General features: G+C 48.1%; 1 protein-coding gene across 2 annotated transcripts in view; it reads right to left on the reverse strand.

The window, feature by feature from the left end:
• HVCN1 (hydrogen voltage gated channel 1) overlaps positions 1-15,497 on the reverse strand; it is a 34,853-nt gene extending 19,356 nt beyond the window's left edge. The window contains exons 1-3 of one of the 2 annotated variants that reach the window (XM_017665977.3): positions 15,303-15,497; positions 14,843-14,926; positions 10,389-10,426 (exon numbers count right to left, since the gene is read on the reverse strand). In XM_017665977.3, the coding sequence (XP_017521466.1) occupies positions 10,389-10,424 (36 nt within the window). In that variant the 5' untranslated portion in view covers positions 10,425-10,426; positions 14,843-14,926; positions 15,303-15,497. Of the gene's footprint in view, positions 1-10,388; positions 10,427-13,278; positions 13,424-14,842; positions 14,927-15,302 lie in introns of those variants that run through there. The other variant, XM_037014175.2, reaches the window with a different exon arrangement.
• Positions 15,498-16,238: the final 741 nt, after the last annotated feature.

A 16,238-nucleotide genomic window follows, 5' to 3' on the forward strand; every position in this document is an offset into this window, starting at 1 on the left:
CAACTGCGAGAGGAAGCTTCTGTTGTTTTAAGCCCCTCAGTCTGTGGTCTTTGGTTATGGCGGCCTCAGGAAGCTGTACAGATGGCATGTGCCCATAACCAGGACCACACATCCATCCTGGGCCCCGAGAAGGGATCAGGCTTCTTCAGAGGTCACAGAACCACTCGGAGGAAGCCTGTTCCTGAACCAAATCCTGGCAGTAGCTGCTGTTTTCTGCTCACAGCTTACAGGCCATTTGCATCCCCCTTTTGCTCTCTGTGATGCTCATAACCATCCTGAGAGGTAGGCAGGGCAGGGGGGCAGACCCTCCATTCTGCAGGAGGGGAAACTGAGGGCAAGGAGGGGAGACAAAATGCCCAAAGTCCCATGGTGCGGCAGGTAGACAGGCATAGGGAAGGGGGCACACCTATGTACCCCCTGGTGGGCATGAAAGGGGGTATGCCCTTTTTAGGAGGGCAATAGAACAGTTTATTTCATTTTTTGAAAAAAATGTGTAAGTATCTTTATGTGCCAGGCATAGGAGAAAGGAGAGAATCAGTCTTAAACCGGTTCTGTCAAGATGTAAAATGTCCTTATCATCTGAGTACATGGATGTTCGCTGCAGGCCTGCTACCGCAGGCAAACCTGCAGATGGCCTCAGAGCCCAGTGCTCACCACTGCGTGGCAGGCTCATGCTGGAGGACGCGGCACGGCGGTTAGATCTGAGGGGAAACCAGCATGTCACAGACCAGAATGCACCATATCATTCCCTCTTGGTTAGGAACAGGCAAAAATCAACAACCCAAACTAAATGGTTACCTCTAGAAAGGGAGTGGGATTTGGTTGGATGGTTAAGAGAAACTCAACTTGTATTCTATTAGGTTATCCATAAGACATAGCTATTTTTGGAGGGAGATCTAGCCTGCAGAGAACTGAGTCATGAGAACGAAGTATTTGGGGGAAGGAGAGGAGGAAGAATGAACCAATATGTACATTATTGGAATCCCTGAATAGGAAAACCAAAGCAACAGAGCTGATCAAATAGCTAAGAACAAAGACTCACAAGTGGTAAAGCCAGTGTTTGAACTCAGATCTACCAGCTTTTTTTTTTTCCCAAGATGCTCTACCGAAGGGCAGAAAAGGCTGATATTTTTAAAGTAACAAGAATGGTGTTTTGCAGAGGTGGAAACAAGGTTTTGAGATGCTATCTTCCGCCCTTAGCATATGGGAAACTGAGGCCCTGCAACATGGCATCCACCACCAGTCGGTAGATGGGCTGCGGACATGCCCCTGGGTCTGCCTTCCGGGTCAGGGGTCTTAAGACACACACAGGCAGGGGCCCAGAAGCCCCCACTCTGCCTTCCCTCCCCCACAGCACCATCGCCCATGCTACCCTCTAAATGACCCTAGAACCCACCTGCTTCTCTGGTCCTCGACCCCGCCCAGGCCCTGCCTCTACCTCTCACCTGGAGGATGCATCAGCCCCTCACCACTCACTGGTCACTCCTGCGTCCTGCATCAACAGCCCAGAGCACTTTTCCAAACATAATCATGTCACTCCTTGTGCAGAAAGGCCTGAGGCTGCTGTGCTTCGGGAAGTCTGCGTGGCTCTTGGCCGGCATCTGGGAACCTGGACCTCAGGAGCGCTCCCACCACTCCCTGATAAGAACAGCTCACCCAGCCTAGACTGTTTGTATGAACTACGGGGCTTATGCTGACCACCTGCTTTCTTTTGTAAGTGCTAGGCGGACGGTGCCTATGTGACCAGCCCCAGTAAAACCCTGGGTGCTGAGGCTCTAACAAGCTCCCTTCCTTTCAGCATTTCATACATGTCACCATTTGGTGCTGCAGGAATCAAGCGAGTCCTGCATGACTCCCCTTCGAGAGGACGCTGGAAGCAGTGCCTGCTTCCCTGGACTTCACTTCACGTACCTTTTCCCTTTGCTGAGTTGTCTTTGTACAGGCACACCCTGGAGGTATTGTGGGTTTGGTTCCAGACCACTGCAATATAGCAAATATTGCAACAAAGCAAGTCTAATGTAGTTTTTGGATTCCCAGTGCATATTAAAATTATGTTTACACTATACCATAGTCTATTAAATATATAATAGCATTATGTCTAAAGAAACAATGTATATACCTTCATTTAAAAATACTTTATTGCTTAAAAAAAGTGCCAACCATTATCTGAGCTTTTAGTGAATCATAATTTTTTTGTTGGTGGAGGGTCTTGCTTCCACACTGATGGCTGCTGACTGATCGGGTGGTCGTTGCTGAAGGCTGGGGCGGCAATTTCTTAAAATAAGAACACAGTGAAGTTCGCAGCAGCAACTGACTACTCTTCCTTTCATGAACGATTTCTCTGCAGCATGCAACGGTGTTTGAGCGCATTTTATCCACAGCGGAACTTTCAAAATTGGAATCCATCCACTCAAACCCTTCTGCTGCCTTATCAACTAAGTTTATGTCATATTCTAAATCCTTTGTTGTCATTTCAACGATCTTCACAGCATCTTCACCAGGGGTGGATTCCATCTCAAGAAATCACTTTCTTTGCTCATCTGTAAGAAGCAACTCCTCATCCACTGAAGTATTATCATGGGATGGTGGCAATTCAGTTGTACTGTCAGGCTCCACTTCTAATTCTAGTTCTCTTGCTATTTCTACCTGTAGTTATTTTCTCCACTGAAGTCTTGAACCCCTTAAAGTCATCCATGAAGGTTGGAATCAACTTCTTCCAACTTGTTAATGCTGATATTTTGACCTCTTCTCATGAGCCACAACTGTTTTTAGTGGCATCTAGAACAGCGAATCCTTTCCAGAAAGTTTTCAATTGACTTTGCCCAGATCCATGAGAGGAATTACTATATATGGGAGCTACAGTCTTATGAAATATATTTCTTAAATAAGAAATTACTGAAATTACTCCTTGATCCCATGGGCTGCAGAATGGATGTGTTAGCAGGCATGAGAACTACATGAATCTTATTGCTCATCTCCATCAGAGCTCTTGGGCAACCAGCTGCATTGTCAATGAGCAGTAATATTTTGAAAGGAAATCTTTTTTTCTGAGTGGTCTCAATAGTAGGCTTAAAATATTTAAGAAACCATGTTGTAAACAGATGTATGTCATACAGGCTTTGTGGTTCCATTTATAGGCAGAGTAGATTTAGCACAATTCTTAAGGGCCTAGAATTCTCTGAATGGTCAATAGGCACTGGCTTTAAGGTTACCGGCTCCATTAGTACTTACAAGTGAGTCAGCCTGCCCTTTGAAGCTCTGAAGTCAGTCCCTGACTTCTTCTCTCTAGCTATACAAATCCTAGATGGCGTATTCTTATATAAGGCTGTTTCATCTACACTAAAAATCTATTGTTTAGTCACCTTCATTAATGATCTTGATATTAATGCAATTAATGGTGCACTTTCTACCTCAGCACTTGCTGCTTCACCTTGTACTTTTATGTTATGGAGAGGGCTTCTTTCCTTAAACCTCATGAACCAGCCTCTGCTACCCTCACACTTTTCTTCTGCAGCTTCCTCCCCTCCCTCAGCCTTTACAAAACTGAAGTGGCTCAGGGTCTTATTCTGGTCCAGGCTTTGGCTTACAGAAGCAGGTCTGATCTTCTGTCAAGACCATGAAAACTTCCTCCTTATCAGCAATAGGCTGTCTTGCTTTCTTATTATTTATGAGTGCACTGGAGTAGCACTTTCAATTTCCTTCAAGAAGTTTTTCTTTGCATTCACACCCTGGCTAACTGTTGGCACAAGAGGCCTGGCTTTCAGTCTATCTTGACTTTTGATGTGCCTCCCTCACTGAGCTTAATCATTTGTAGCTTTTGATTTAAAGTGAGAGATGTGAGACTCTTCATTCCATCTGAATACTTAGAGGCCATTGCAGGGTTATTAACTGGCCTAATTTCGACATTGCTCTGTCTCAGGGAAGAGGGAGAGAGGTGCTTGGGGAAATGCCGGCCAGTGGAGCAGTCTCAATACACACAATATTTATCGATTAAATTTGTTGTCTTGTATGGGTGTGGTTTATGGCCCCCCCAAACAATTACAAGAGTAACATCAAACATCACAGATCACATTAGCAAATATAATAAGGAAAACGTTTGAAATACTGTGAGAATTACCAAATGTGATAGACACACAAAGTGAGCAAATGCTGTTGGAAAAATGATACCAATGACTTGCTCAATGTAGGGTTGCCACAAACCCTCAATTTGTAAAAAATTTAATATTTGTAAACAGCAATGAACAAGGTATGACAGCATCCCTTTTGCTGCAAAAATCTGAGCCATGCGTGGTACTGTGTTCTGAGTCTAATGAATCCTCCGAGTGAATCACTGAACCTGGAGTGATATTGGGGACCCCTGACAGACTCCCTTATTTATAACTTTTCTTTGGCATTCCACTGCTCTTAAAAACTAAAACCTAAGTGCCCTGCTCAGGCCCAGGCCCATTCTGCATGTTGTGGCCTCTGCCTGCCCACTTGACCTCACCTTCCTCTGTCTCTCTGCTCTGGCCAGTCTCCATTCAGCCCTTGGTAACTCAATAGATTTCTTCAACCACAAGGCCTTCGTACATGCGGTTTCCTGCCCACCCTCCCTCCACCTGGTCATTTATCTTCTTTTCCTGCTGCAGGAGGTCTTCCTCAAGCATTCCAGCCCCAGGAAACTCAGCAGGTATACCTCCTGCTGTACTGGCACATGGTCCCATACTCCTCCCTGTGGAGTCAGGTCCACTTGTTTGTGTGACTGAGTCTGTCACCTGCCATCAGGGCAGAGACTGAGTGGGTCCTGGCTCACCCCGTATCCTACACAACTGGCAGACTGCAGATTCCCCCTAGACACACCTGGATGGTAGACTGGATCCCTTGAGCAGATCTCTCCTCTGCAGGGAGGCAGGAGTGAGCCCACCTGCCCCAGCCCCACCCCCCAGCCCCTGGGGGATAGTGTTCTGAGGAATGCCTATTTTTAAGATCAGGGAAGTCTTTAAATAAGCGTTGCAGCTTTTCCTTCTCTAGGGTGGGGAGGAAGTTTGAGGTTCTGAAACAACCCCCACTGGTAGCTGACCAGCTTGCTGGGAAGGCAGGGCTACTTAGGCCGAGGAGCCTGACCGACTGCCCCAGAGCCATGCCCGCCAACATTTTCCTTTCCTGTCATGTCTGGATCCCTCCTGTCCTGATAAATGCATCTGTCAACCTGGCAAGACAATCATGAGGCTGGGTGGGTTTGATGCAGGAACCAGCATTTATGGCAGTGGGAACTGCAGCGACCGTGACGATGCCCAGAGCACCTGCCATTTCTGAGCTCTGTGGAAGCCCTTATAACACACTGCAGCAACTTCATGAGGTCCTCACCGTTTCTAACCGAGGAAACTGGGAACAGGAAAGCCAGGCAATCTGTCCCAGGTCACATAGCCGGCGAGAAGCAGCATTTGGACTCCCATGCAGGCTGCCTGGCCGGGGCCCCCTCTGCCCACATCACGGCTCTGAATGCAGCCGAGGACCCGGCTCAGAGCTGGTGAAGGCCAGTGTTGGGCAGGGAGTTCTCCCCAGGGTTACTCAGTAAGAAATGCATGTTATATCCTGCCTCTTAGTACACAGTGACACATACATGTTCCATGACCAAGGCTAAAGTTACTTGTGTGTGAACTCTTATGTTTTCCATTTTATTCTATTTCATTCCTTTAAAGGCTGATTATAGCCCACTAATGCATTTTAGGAGTCATCAATGGGTTGAATCTGAAAGGCACAGGTATGGGAAGGGTGTGTATCCTATTTCCCTGGGGCGGGGAGACGATCGTCAGAGGTGACAATCTTGTCCAAAGGCTGTGACATCAGCTGTGTTAGGCATAAAGTCATGCTGCCATTTGTTTACAAAAGCATACCAAACACACACACACACACACACAAGCTCAGGAAAAAAACCAGTCTTCTGGGCCACCCCGACCCCAGTGGCTTCGCAATGCTTCAGCCGTGGCAAAGGGGATAACAGCGTCTAGGGCACCCCTCTCTCCTGTCTTGCTGTGGTTTGATCTGCGGAGGGGGCCCTGTCCAGGCACAGTCTAACCAGTGGTTTTCTCAGCTCTGGTTGCACACTGGAACCACCTGGAAGCTGTACAAAACCTCAAGGCCCTGGATCCCAGGCACCAAGATTGTGACTTTGACTTGGTTGATCTGTGGATGGCCTGGGTGTTGGGAGCTCCTATAAGGTGCCAAGGTCCAGGACCAGCAACGGAAGTGAGTACAGAGCCTCCAGGCATCTCATGACAAATGAGCCACAGGGCCACAAGGACTGCTAAGCACAGCTGGCTGTCAGGTTCCCCAGATGGGGCTGGTGATGTGCAATCATCTGAGACGAGGAGCAGGTCAGCTGTTGGGCTGAAGACCCAGTCTATCCCAATGGAGTCAACAGCTCCAGGTCTGAGGTGTCTGCTGTAGCCGACACCCTGGTAAGTGCTTCCCATGCAGGTCTTGTGGACTCCTTACCTCTAGGAGGGAGCGCTACTGCTGCCAGCTCACAGGCCTTCAGGGAGGGTGCAGGGGCAGAGCAGACTCCAAGGAGGGCAGGTGTCCAGTCTGCTGAGCCCCCGTACAGGGCTGGCTACGGCAAATCAGGTCTGAATCACAGCTAAAAACCCCAACAATTTCTCCTTCAAATCAGTTGTTTTCCCCTCAAAAACTAGGTGAGCCAGACTACTAAAAATATTCTAAAAGCAATCCTATTAAAACAATTTTTAAAAAACACAGTTAACTCCATAAGGGTCAATTACTCAATGGAACTTGTTCTTTGAACCTGTAGAGGCGCATCTGCTACAGGTGGTCCTGGCCCAACTTTCCCACAATGCCACTGGGCCAGCCCCTGGCACTGGCCTCTGTGGGAGGTCAGACAGGCCCCACCCCTGGAGTTCCCCGAGGTGTGCCCTTGGGTCTGCATTCCAACCCTGCTTCCCCTGGGTTTCTGGAACCTCATCCCCCACCCCACCCCTGTAGCTCCCTAGCTTCACTGAGACCGCCAGACCCTCCTGGACACTGTCCCCCCAGCTTTACTTGCTTTCCTTCACCCCAATGAGAAGAACTTTGCCCTAGACCTATTCCTTTTGGTATTACTAATGTGAAAACATGAGCCAAAGGAAATCAATTCACAATAATCCCAACACACCAGACTTGTCCCTTACCTCTCTTTAATCTATGTATCTTTTGCAATTATGATCAAAGACTGACTACAATTTTGTGTCTTATTTTTTCCACTAGTTACATGAATCAGACTTCTGCCTTTCTAATGGCTGAGTGCTTACCAAGGAATCAATGCTCTCACTATTGCATATACCAACTGCTCCTCATTTTTAGCACCTTTATCACCAATTCTAAGACTTTCTCATCTTTTAACATTTCTGAAATCTGAGTGTGTCTTACAAGTGTCCACTGTCAGCACTGTGTCACATTATATCACGGTAAATGGCAGCACATTTTTTTCTTCATAGTACATAAAATAATGGTGTATCTACAATCTATGGTGTCTTATGTGCTAAGGAATATGGTGCCATAAGTGACACCTTTTTCTTGTTATGGGCTGTTTCCTTTCCCATAAGTGAGATGATCAGGTTTGACTATGAACATTTTCAGGATTCTTGATACACACTACTGAATTCTTTTCCAGAACATCTGTACAGGCTGATCTAGCCCCTCCCTGTTGTATTACCAACAACCAGCATCGAGCATTTCTGCTTGCTTCTTAGTTTGCCTAACTTAATAGGGAATTACAAGTGAAGGAAAGTATGAACTGTTTCTGCTTGCCTTTCTTTGATTAATAATAATAACTGGAACTCATGGAGCAACTACAATCAGGTGGCAGGGGCTATGCTTCCCAGATCTTATTAGGAACTGTCACAACTCTATATGGCTGTCAAGCCCACTCACAGCCAAGGACATGGAGGCTCAGGGAGATTCCAAAACCAGTTCCAGGTCACACAGCCAGCAAGAGGTAGAGACAGGATTTGAACCTAGGCTGTCAAGCCCTGAGCCACTGCTCTCACTAGCTTCCTCCAGGCCTTCAGCCCCTAGAGCCACAGAGCATCCCAAGACTGGCTGGACCAGGCTGGAGGTCAGCATCTCCCAGGTTAACAGGAACTCTGCTCTGGAACCAAGGCTCACTCTGATGCCAGTGCAGACTCCTCAGCAGGCCACTCAAGGCCCTTCACCAACCACTCATCACCCCCACTCCCCTTCTCGCTGTAGAATTCTACCTGAGCCTGCCTCCAGGCCTTTGCCCATGCTGTTCCCTCTGCTGGAAATGCCCTTTCCTTCAACCCCATAAGTTCAAATCCCAATGTCCAGCTCAAAGGCTTCCTCCTCTGCAGAACCTTCCATGACGCTCCAAGAGAAACACCACTCCTACATTCTGTGTGCATTCCACAGCACTCAGTAAATCCTTCCCAAATAGCTCACTTCTCTCCAGCACCACTGCCATGCCCCTGCTTCCCTGCAGGAGGGCTCCCCACCTCCCTGTCCTTTCTGGCATTTCTAGCCATTTCCACACAACACCAGGGACTTTTCCAAGCCCAGTTCCTGATCAGTTGCTGCCAAGCTCATACCCGTGCACTGCCAGCTCACTGTTCTTAGAACCACCACCAAAACTTTCAGTGTCCCCTAGGCTCTGCATGGCCTTGTCTCTCCAGTCTTAGCACCTCCTGACCCCCCACCAAGTTTCCCACCAAGGCTTCACTCCCATTTGCCTCCTGGCCTCTGCTCAGGCTGCTTCCTCTGACAGGACACCTTCTCAGTTTTCCTCCTGCAGCCCTCAAGGTCTCAGCTCAGGGAGGCCTCTGTGATCTGAAGGTCCCAGTGGCCCCTGGGAAGCTCCCACTTTGCCCAGGGCCTCTCCTTTACAGCTCTCTCCATGTGCACCTTCATACATTCAACTTTGTGACTTCTTGATAAGGGTCTGTCTCCCAGCTGGGGAGGACACTGCGGGCAGGCAGGGACCAGTCCCCTGCTTGGCTGCTGTGGCCTGATAGCTATGTTTCATGCGGCACACGGTGCTTCATAAACATCTGTCAGGTGGATTCGTGAATGAGGGAAGGAGTGCTCCCTGAGAGCCCTTGCTGCTCCCATGCTCCCCGCTTTCAGCTTCTTTCCTGCCTGGCTGGACTCTTCTCCAGGCTCATCCCCATGGAAACTCATCCTATCTTTGGGAGAGATTTGTGTTTGAAAACAGTACAGGGCACAATCACAGTGATTAAGACCACCGGGGCCAAGCTGCGAGGGTCTGAACCTCTCGCCAGCTGTTGGGCAAGTTGCTAAACCTTGCTGTGCCTCAACTTCCCTATCTGTAAGATGGGGGGAATAACAGTACTTCATGCTGTCATAAGGGCTGTTGTGAGGATTAAAGAAATAAATACACACAAAGTCCTCAGCACATGCCTCACACAAAGTGCTCAACGGATGCTGGTTGCCTGTGTTATTATTACTACTACTGTCACCATAATTCATAAATTTAAAGATGGACATTTTCCTCGTATGTCAACATTTCTGAAATCAGAATGGGTGGTATCCTAAAAAGTGCCATTGGTCATTTCTACCTCCCACGTTGTAAACAGCCCTAAAATCAGAATGACCCTTACAATTAAAGGGGTCAGCAATTTGATAAGCCACAGGGTCGTCATCACCAACCCCCCATACCCTGCCTCTCGGCCTGAGATGGCTAACGGCCCTGACAGCACTGCCTGGTGAGGCCCCCAGAACCGCCAGGTGAATACCTGGGATGAAATCCAACACTTCCTCTCCATCAGTCCCCACCCTGCATAACCAGTGGCCCCCAAGCACAACGAACCTGCACCCCAGATATTAAGGACAGAGCTTATTAGTGCTGCTTGAGACAGTGCATGATACAGCAGACAAAGCATTCACTATGGGCTCAGGCCAGGTTGAAATCCCATTTCTGCTACTTCCTACCTGTGTGATCTTGAACAAATCTTCTCTGTGCCCAAGTATCTTTCTCTGTGAAGTGGGCAGTAGGGAAGAGCCCCTGTGGGCTAAGTATTGACCTCACATTCTGAGACCATTGTTTCAACTCCTCCCAACAAGCCTTAAGGAACAGTGTGGTAGGTAGATTTCCCCCATTTTCCAGATAATAAAACTGAGGTTCAGGGAGGTGAAGGGCTTGGGCTAATGACATATGGTCATTAAGATGCAGAACTGGAGTTTGAATGGTCTGATTCAGATTATCAGGCTACCTGAGGTTGCATGAATTCCTTCTAGTTTTCACCCTTGTGACTTTAAACACTGGTATGGTGGCAACACCTGCACAGGTGTTTTCCCTCTGTTAGAAACACCAAACAGAGTTATCTTCTCAAGGCCAGAGGTCCTTTAACACTGCTGGTCCACCAGAATCAATTTACCTTTTCATCCCAGGTGTCCATTTTCCTGTCGTCCATATCTGGAAAAGAAGAAAACATTTGTTCGGATCTGTCATCCTGCTATCATTTGCCTTAGTGTGTGCTTTGCAACACTTTCTTACAAATTATTTTTAACTTGCTTAAGTTAACAGTGGCTGCAAGTAGTATAAAGCTCAAAGTATATGTAGTGGGATGTACATCCTGGGTAAACATACAAAAGAACTGAAAATAGGCACTCACACAAATACATGTACATGGATATTCACAGCCCAAATGTGACAACAACCCAAAGGTCCACTAATGGATGAATGGATAAATAAAAGATGTTATATCCATACAATGGAATGTTATCCAGCCATAGAAAGAAATGAAGTGCTGACACATGCTACACCATGAATGAACCTCTCAAACATTGCACTCATTGAAAGAAGCATAAAATGTCACATATTACATGATTTCATTGATATGTAATATCCAGAAAAGGCACATCTGTAGAGACAGAAAGCAGGCCAGGGACTGGTGGGAGGGAGGAATGGGGAGTTACTGCTGAATGGGTGCGCTGTTTCCTTTTGGGATGATGAAAATGCTCCAAAACTAGACAGAGGTGGTGGTTACATGGTAATGGGAATGTTCTAAACGTCCCTGAATTTTCACTTTAAAATGGTTAATTTCACTAAAGTTAAAAAGAAACAAGACAGACAGACATCACAGTGTTACGATTGTTCTGAAAAGCAGCAAAGAATCTAAATATCCAACAGGGAGGGTCTGGTTAAGTCAGTTAAAGGGCATCTGAGCACTGAGAAGCTCTAGTACGGTTAGATCTTCAAATGTGGATGAGGAAAGTTGTGAGTAATACAGTAAGCCAAAATAAAAAATCACATCATAGCACAGTGTGTAAGGTATGACCATCTCTTTGCAAAAAAATTACATATGCATTTTTTAAAAGTCTATAAGGATATAGCCAAACTCTTCAGAGTGATTATTGCTGGAGAAAAAAGGTATTATTTGGGGATAGTGTTTTTTCTTTGCTTCTGGGATGTCTGAATTCTACAATGAGTATGTGTTACTTTTTAAATTATTTTTAACATAGGTTGTGTATGCATGTAGTAAAAACTTAAATAATACAAAAAGATACAGTATGATAAGTAAGGCTCCTTTCTACCCATTCTTCTCAGAAGGAACCACTCTTACCAGTTTCCCATACGGCCTTCGGCCTTCGGGAGTATTCTTTGCATTCTCTAGCACATTTCTATTCTCTCTCTCTCTCTTTTCCTTAAATACGAGCCCACACACACTGCTCTCACCTTGCTCATTTCCCCTAAGGGTGAAATAGGCTGAATAACAGCTTCCCCAAAGAAGCACACATCCTAATCCCCAGAATCTGTGAATATGTCACTTTATGTGGCAACAGGGACTTTGCCAGTGTGATTAAATTAAGGATGCTGAGATGGGAGTATTATCTAGATGGGCCCATTATAATCTAAGTGTCTTTATGAATAGAGCAGGAGAATCCAATATAGAAGGAAATTTGACTATGAAAGCAGAGACTGGAGTCAGAGAGAAATTTGAAGATGTTCTGCTGCTGGCTTGGAAGGTGGAGGTATGGGATCACGATCCAAGGAATATGAGCAGCCTCTAAAAGTTGGAAACAGATTCTCCCCTGTAGCCTCCAAAAGGTATGCAGCCTTGCCAACAACTTGATTTTGGCCCACTGGACTGATTTTGGGCATCTGACTCCCAGAACTGTAAGATAATAAATTTACGTTGTTGTAAGCCATCAAAGTGGTGGTCTTTTGTTATAGCAGCCACAGGAGACTGATACAGTATCTTAGAGATTGTTCTAGGTCAGTATGCTCTAGATCAAGTGTACTGTTTTGCAATGACTACAGAGGATTCCCCTATAGGAATTTGTATAGACCTACTAGTGATCAGCATTATTTAGACTGTTGCCCAATATTTGGTTGCCCCAGTGTTCCAGTGAATAACTCTGTACACCATTTTGTAATAAAAAATATCCACAGACTTAAAAAATAGTTCTTTCTCTCCCCATAGTACTAAACTGAGGGTATACAGGACTCTCAGATTTTCTTCCTGGTTGACTGGCAGAGCAGCTTCTGTAGCCAGCAGAGTTCAGCTTAGTGTGTTCCTGTCCAGTCCCTGGAGGCCCTCCTCACTGCTCTTCCAAGATGGGCTCAAGTAGAACCATCACCACAAACAAAAGTGAAGGGAGGAATTAAAGTGCCCTGGAGATTTCCTTCCTCCACAAGACAGGAAACAGAATTAGTATATACATAGAAAAACACCCAGCTTCACTAATTCGAGCAACAGAAAATTTAAACCTATCATTAAATTTAGATCCCCCCCCATTAAACTAGACAAAACAAATAAAAATGATAAACCCCAATGCTTATGGAGCTATAGGGAAAGTTGCACACATTGCCAGGGATAGTTTTTCTAAACAGCCATCTGGCAATAAGTGGCAAGTACCTTCAAAATAATCATACCCTTGACTTGAACACAACAGTTTGAGAACAGTATCTCAAAGAAATCATTTGGTAGCAAAAAATATGTGCAGTATGGACAATGATCTTTAAAGCTAAGGTGGATGTTGGCTAGAATGCAGAAACAGCCACAAGCTTCACTTTAGATAAAAGCTGAGGAAGGCAGTGGGCTGTTAGGAGGAATGACAATTTTGAGGTCTATGTAGAAATGTGGAAAGAATGCTGTTAAGCAATGAGAAGAAAAGTAGAACTCTGATGGTTGCACATACTGCTTACAAAGAGAAGCAGGGTAAAAGCCTAGGATTTTCTGGAGGGGATGCAATGCTCCCTCTCTGCATCCTGGAGTTTAAGTTGGCTGGGACCCACCAGTCCTGTTCCTTGGCACTCCTTACCCCAAGAGGCAAATGTTTAAAATATTTCCAAGTGAAGGGTTTGCTGCTGTAGGGGTTCTTCCTGCAGGGATAGGCAGCTGCCTCCTTCCAGCCTCCTCCTGGGACACCACGTGCTGCCTTTACTCCCCTTTTCTCCCTGCAGCACCTTTACTATGTGCCAGGCAATATGCTGGGTTCTGGGAATCCAAAATGAAGAGGAAAGAAAACGTTCAGGGCCCTGGTAAGCCGACAGTTTAACTAGGGAGATGAGGAAACATGTAAGCAAGGTAACATCACTCAGGGTTAAGCACGGGAAGAAAGAGAGTGATGCAATAGCAGGTGAGGGTGGCTCCTGAATGTAGATAGGGTGGTCAGGGAAGACTGGAGTATGTGACTTTTATGGTGATCCCTGAATGGCAAAGAGGTAAATCACAAGAAGATGGTAGGGAAGAGCATTCTCAGGAGAAGGAAGAACATATACTCAGGTCCTGAGATTGCAAAGGTCCAAGGAAGAAAGAGGAGGCCAGTGTGCCTGCAGTGAGCAGTGAAGTGAGGATGGCAGCAGAAGACAAGAGTCAAGATCACGTAGGGGACTTGGCAGATGATATCGAGGATTTGGGTGTCAAGGGTGATGGCAGAGAGGCCACAAGGAGGCAAGAGATGATGGTGGCCTGGATTTGGGGATTGGGATGGGGATGCAGAGGAGTGACCTGATTCAGAGTATGTTGAGGGGTAGGATTTGCTGCTGGCCTAGGTATATGAGGAGAGGAACAGTTTTTGGGACAAGAATACTCTGGGTTTCCTCCTTCTTGCGAAGCCAGTGGCCAGGGAGGGTTTGGAGGCTGCAGAGCAGTTCTGGAATTGTGCAAGCCTCAGCCCAAAGATTTTTAAAACCTGTCCCTACCAGTCTTTCCCCCCAGGGAGCCAGAGGGGGAGAAGTTGCTGCCCTCAGTCTTGATCTTGCTCAGGAAGCTTCCAGCTGCTGGTGGGGCTGTCCGGAAATATTGCAGATCTCAGATGGCCCTGATCAGCCTGAGGTTAAAGGTGTCCAGGGACAGAGAAGTACTCTCAGAGGGTTGAAATGGAGGACGCACAGCTGGGAAGTACCCCTCGCCCTGGTGCTGGGCTAAGCCTTTACACCAACCATCTCATTTAATCTTCTCAGCAATCCTATGAGATAGGTCTCATGTTTAACCCCATAGGACGAATGAGAAAACAGAGGCCCAGAAAGATGAAGTCCCATGGCTAAGCCTGCAAAAGCCCCTGCACCCAAGCAGAGGAGCAGGGTAAAAGCCTAGGATTTTCTGGAGGGGATGCAATGCTCCCTCTCTGCATCCTGGAGTTTAAGTTGGCTGGGACCCACCAGTCCTGTTCCTTGGCACTCCTTACCCCAAGAGGCAAATGTTTAAAATATTTCCAAGTGAAGGGTTTGCTGCTGTAGGGGTTCTTCCTGCAGGGATAGGCAGCTGCCTCCTTCCAGCCTCCTCCTGGGACACCACGTGCTGCCTTTACTCCCCTTCTCTCCCTGCAGTCTCCCTAGTGGGGCAGGGATGAGAAATAAAAGGCTTTAGGGGTTCACACAAACCTGGGCGTACGTTCTGGCTCTGCCTCCTTTGGCTGTGTGCCCCCAGGCAAGTGGCTTTGCCTCTCTGAGTCTTGGTGTTTTCACCTGTAAGAATGAGACAAGGAGGTTACACCTACCTCACCTGCTGCCGCTGAGCGTATGATGAGGTGAGCACCTGGCCCAAGTAAGCACGCCAGACCAAAGGGTAGTTCTTATCAATAATTCCACTTTCAAGGGCAGATAACTGAGGCCAAGCGGGGCCTCCCTGATAGGTCCCCTGCGTGCCTCCTTCTGCCCTCCAGCTCCGCAGGACCCCAGTATCCTGGGCAAGGCAGGGGCCCCGGGGCAATCCGCGTCGGCCGGAACTGAGAAACAGTAGGACACGGGGGTGACTGGGGGCCCCCTTGGGGTCCCAGCTCCCCGGGGGGCTTGGGCTGGGCGCGCTCGCAGAGGGCTGCGCGCCCAGGCCGGGAGCACTTACCGCGCGCCCCTCCTGCCCGCTGCCGCCGCAGCAACTGCAAGCTCCGCGCCGCCGCGCCGCCCTTCCGCCCGCCCCTCCCGCCCTGTAACTCAGGGCGCCGCGGCTCCCACTCTAGTGGGTCTGTGGCCCTGTGCTTGCCCCGGCCTGTGTGTTGGCCTTCCCACGGGTCTGCGGCTTCCCCCACCCGGCCCCTCCCGCTCCGCAGGCCAGAGCCTCCCGCCGTCCCGCAGATGAACAAAGGTCCCGCCCGTGGGAGCCAAACTCGAGTCACGAGAATCCTGGCCAGGCGAGCCTGAGCAAAGGGGTGGGAGGAGGGAACCACTTCCTTCCTACGGCGCGACTGAGCAGTGGCGAGTCCACCCCGTCCCTGCCACACTCGCAGGGAAGGAGGGCCTGGCTTCTGGCAGCAGCCCCCACCTCCTGATCACCGAGGAGTGGCTCTGAGTGGCCTTGCTGGCCCCCTACACCGTATCTACCATGCAGGTGGTGAAGGGGCTCACCTTGAAGCTGTCCGGGTGCCCCTGGATGAGAGGCTGAGACCGGAGGTGAACAGGGTCCTTGCCTGAGGGCCTGCCTGGAGGTTGCACCCCTTGCTCAGGCTGACTCCTTCTCACCTTCCAGGACCAATGTTCCTTCCCTGTGGGCTTCCTGGCTGGGGCTTACCTGCACTCTGTTCATGCTTCATTTCTGGGCTGTTCACGTTGGAATCAGTTGTTAGCCACTGTCTCCCTCCCTCTGGTTTAGTTGAGGGTGGGAAGAATCTCAACTCCTTGGAGGTGTACTAGCTTCCTTTTGCTGCTATGACACCTTACCAAAACCCATGGACTTAAAACAACACAACATTGTTATCTTACAGCTCTGGAAGTCAGGAGTCCAAACAGGTCTTACAGGGTGAACATCAACCTCTCTGCAGGCCTGGTTCCTTCTGGAGACCCT

The sequence above is a fragment of the Manis javanica genome, chromosome 15 (assembly GCF_040802235.1).
Source record: "Manis javanica isolate MJ-LG chromosome 15, MJ_LKY, whole genome shotgun sequence".
In the NCBI taxonomy this organism is placed as follows: Eukaryota; Metazoa; Chordata; class Mammalia; order Pholidota; family Manidae; genus Manis; species Manis javanica.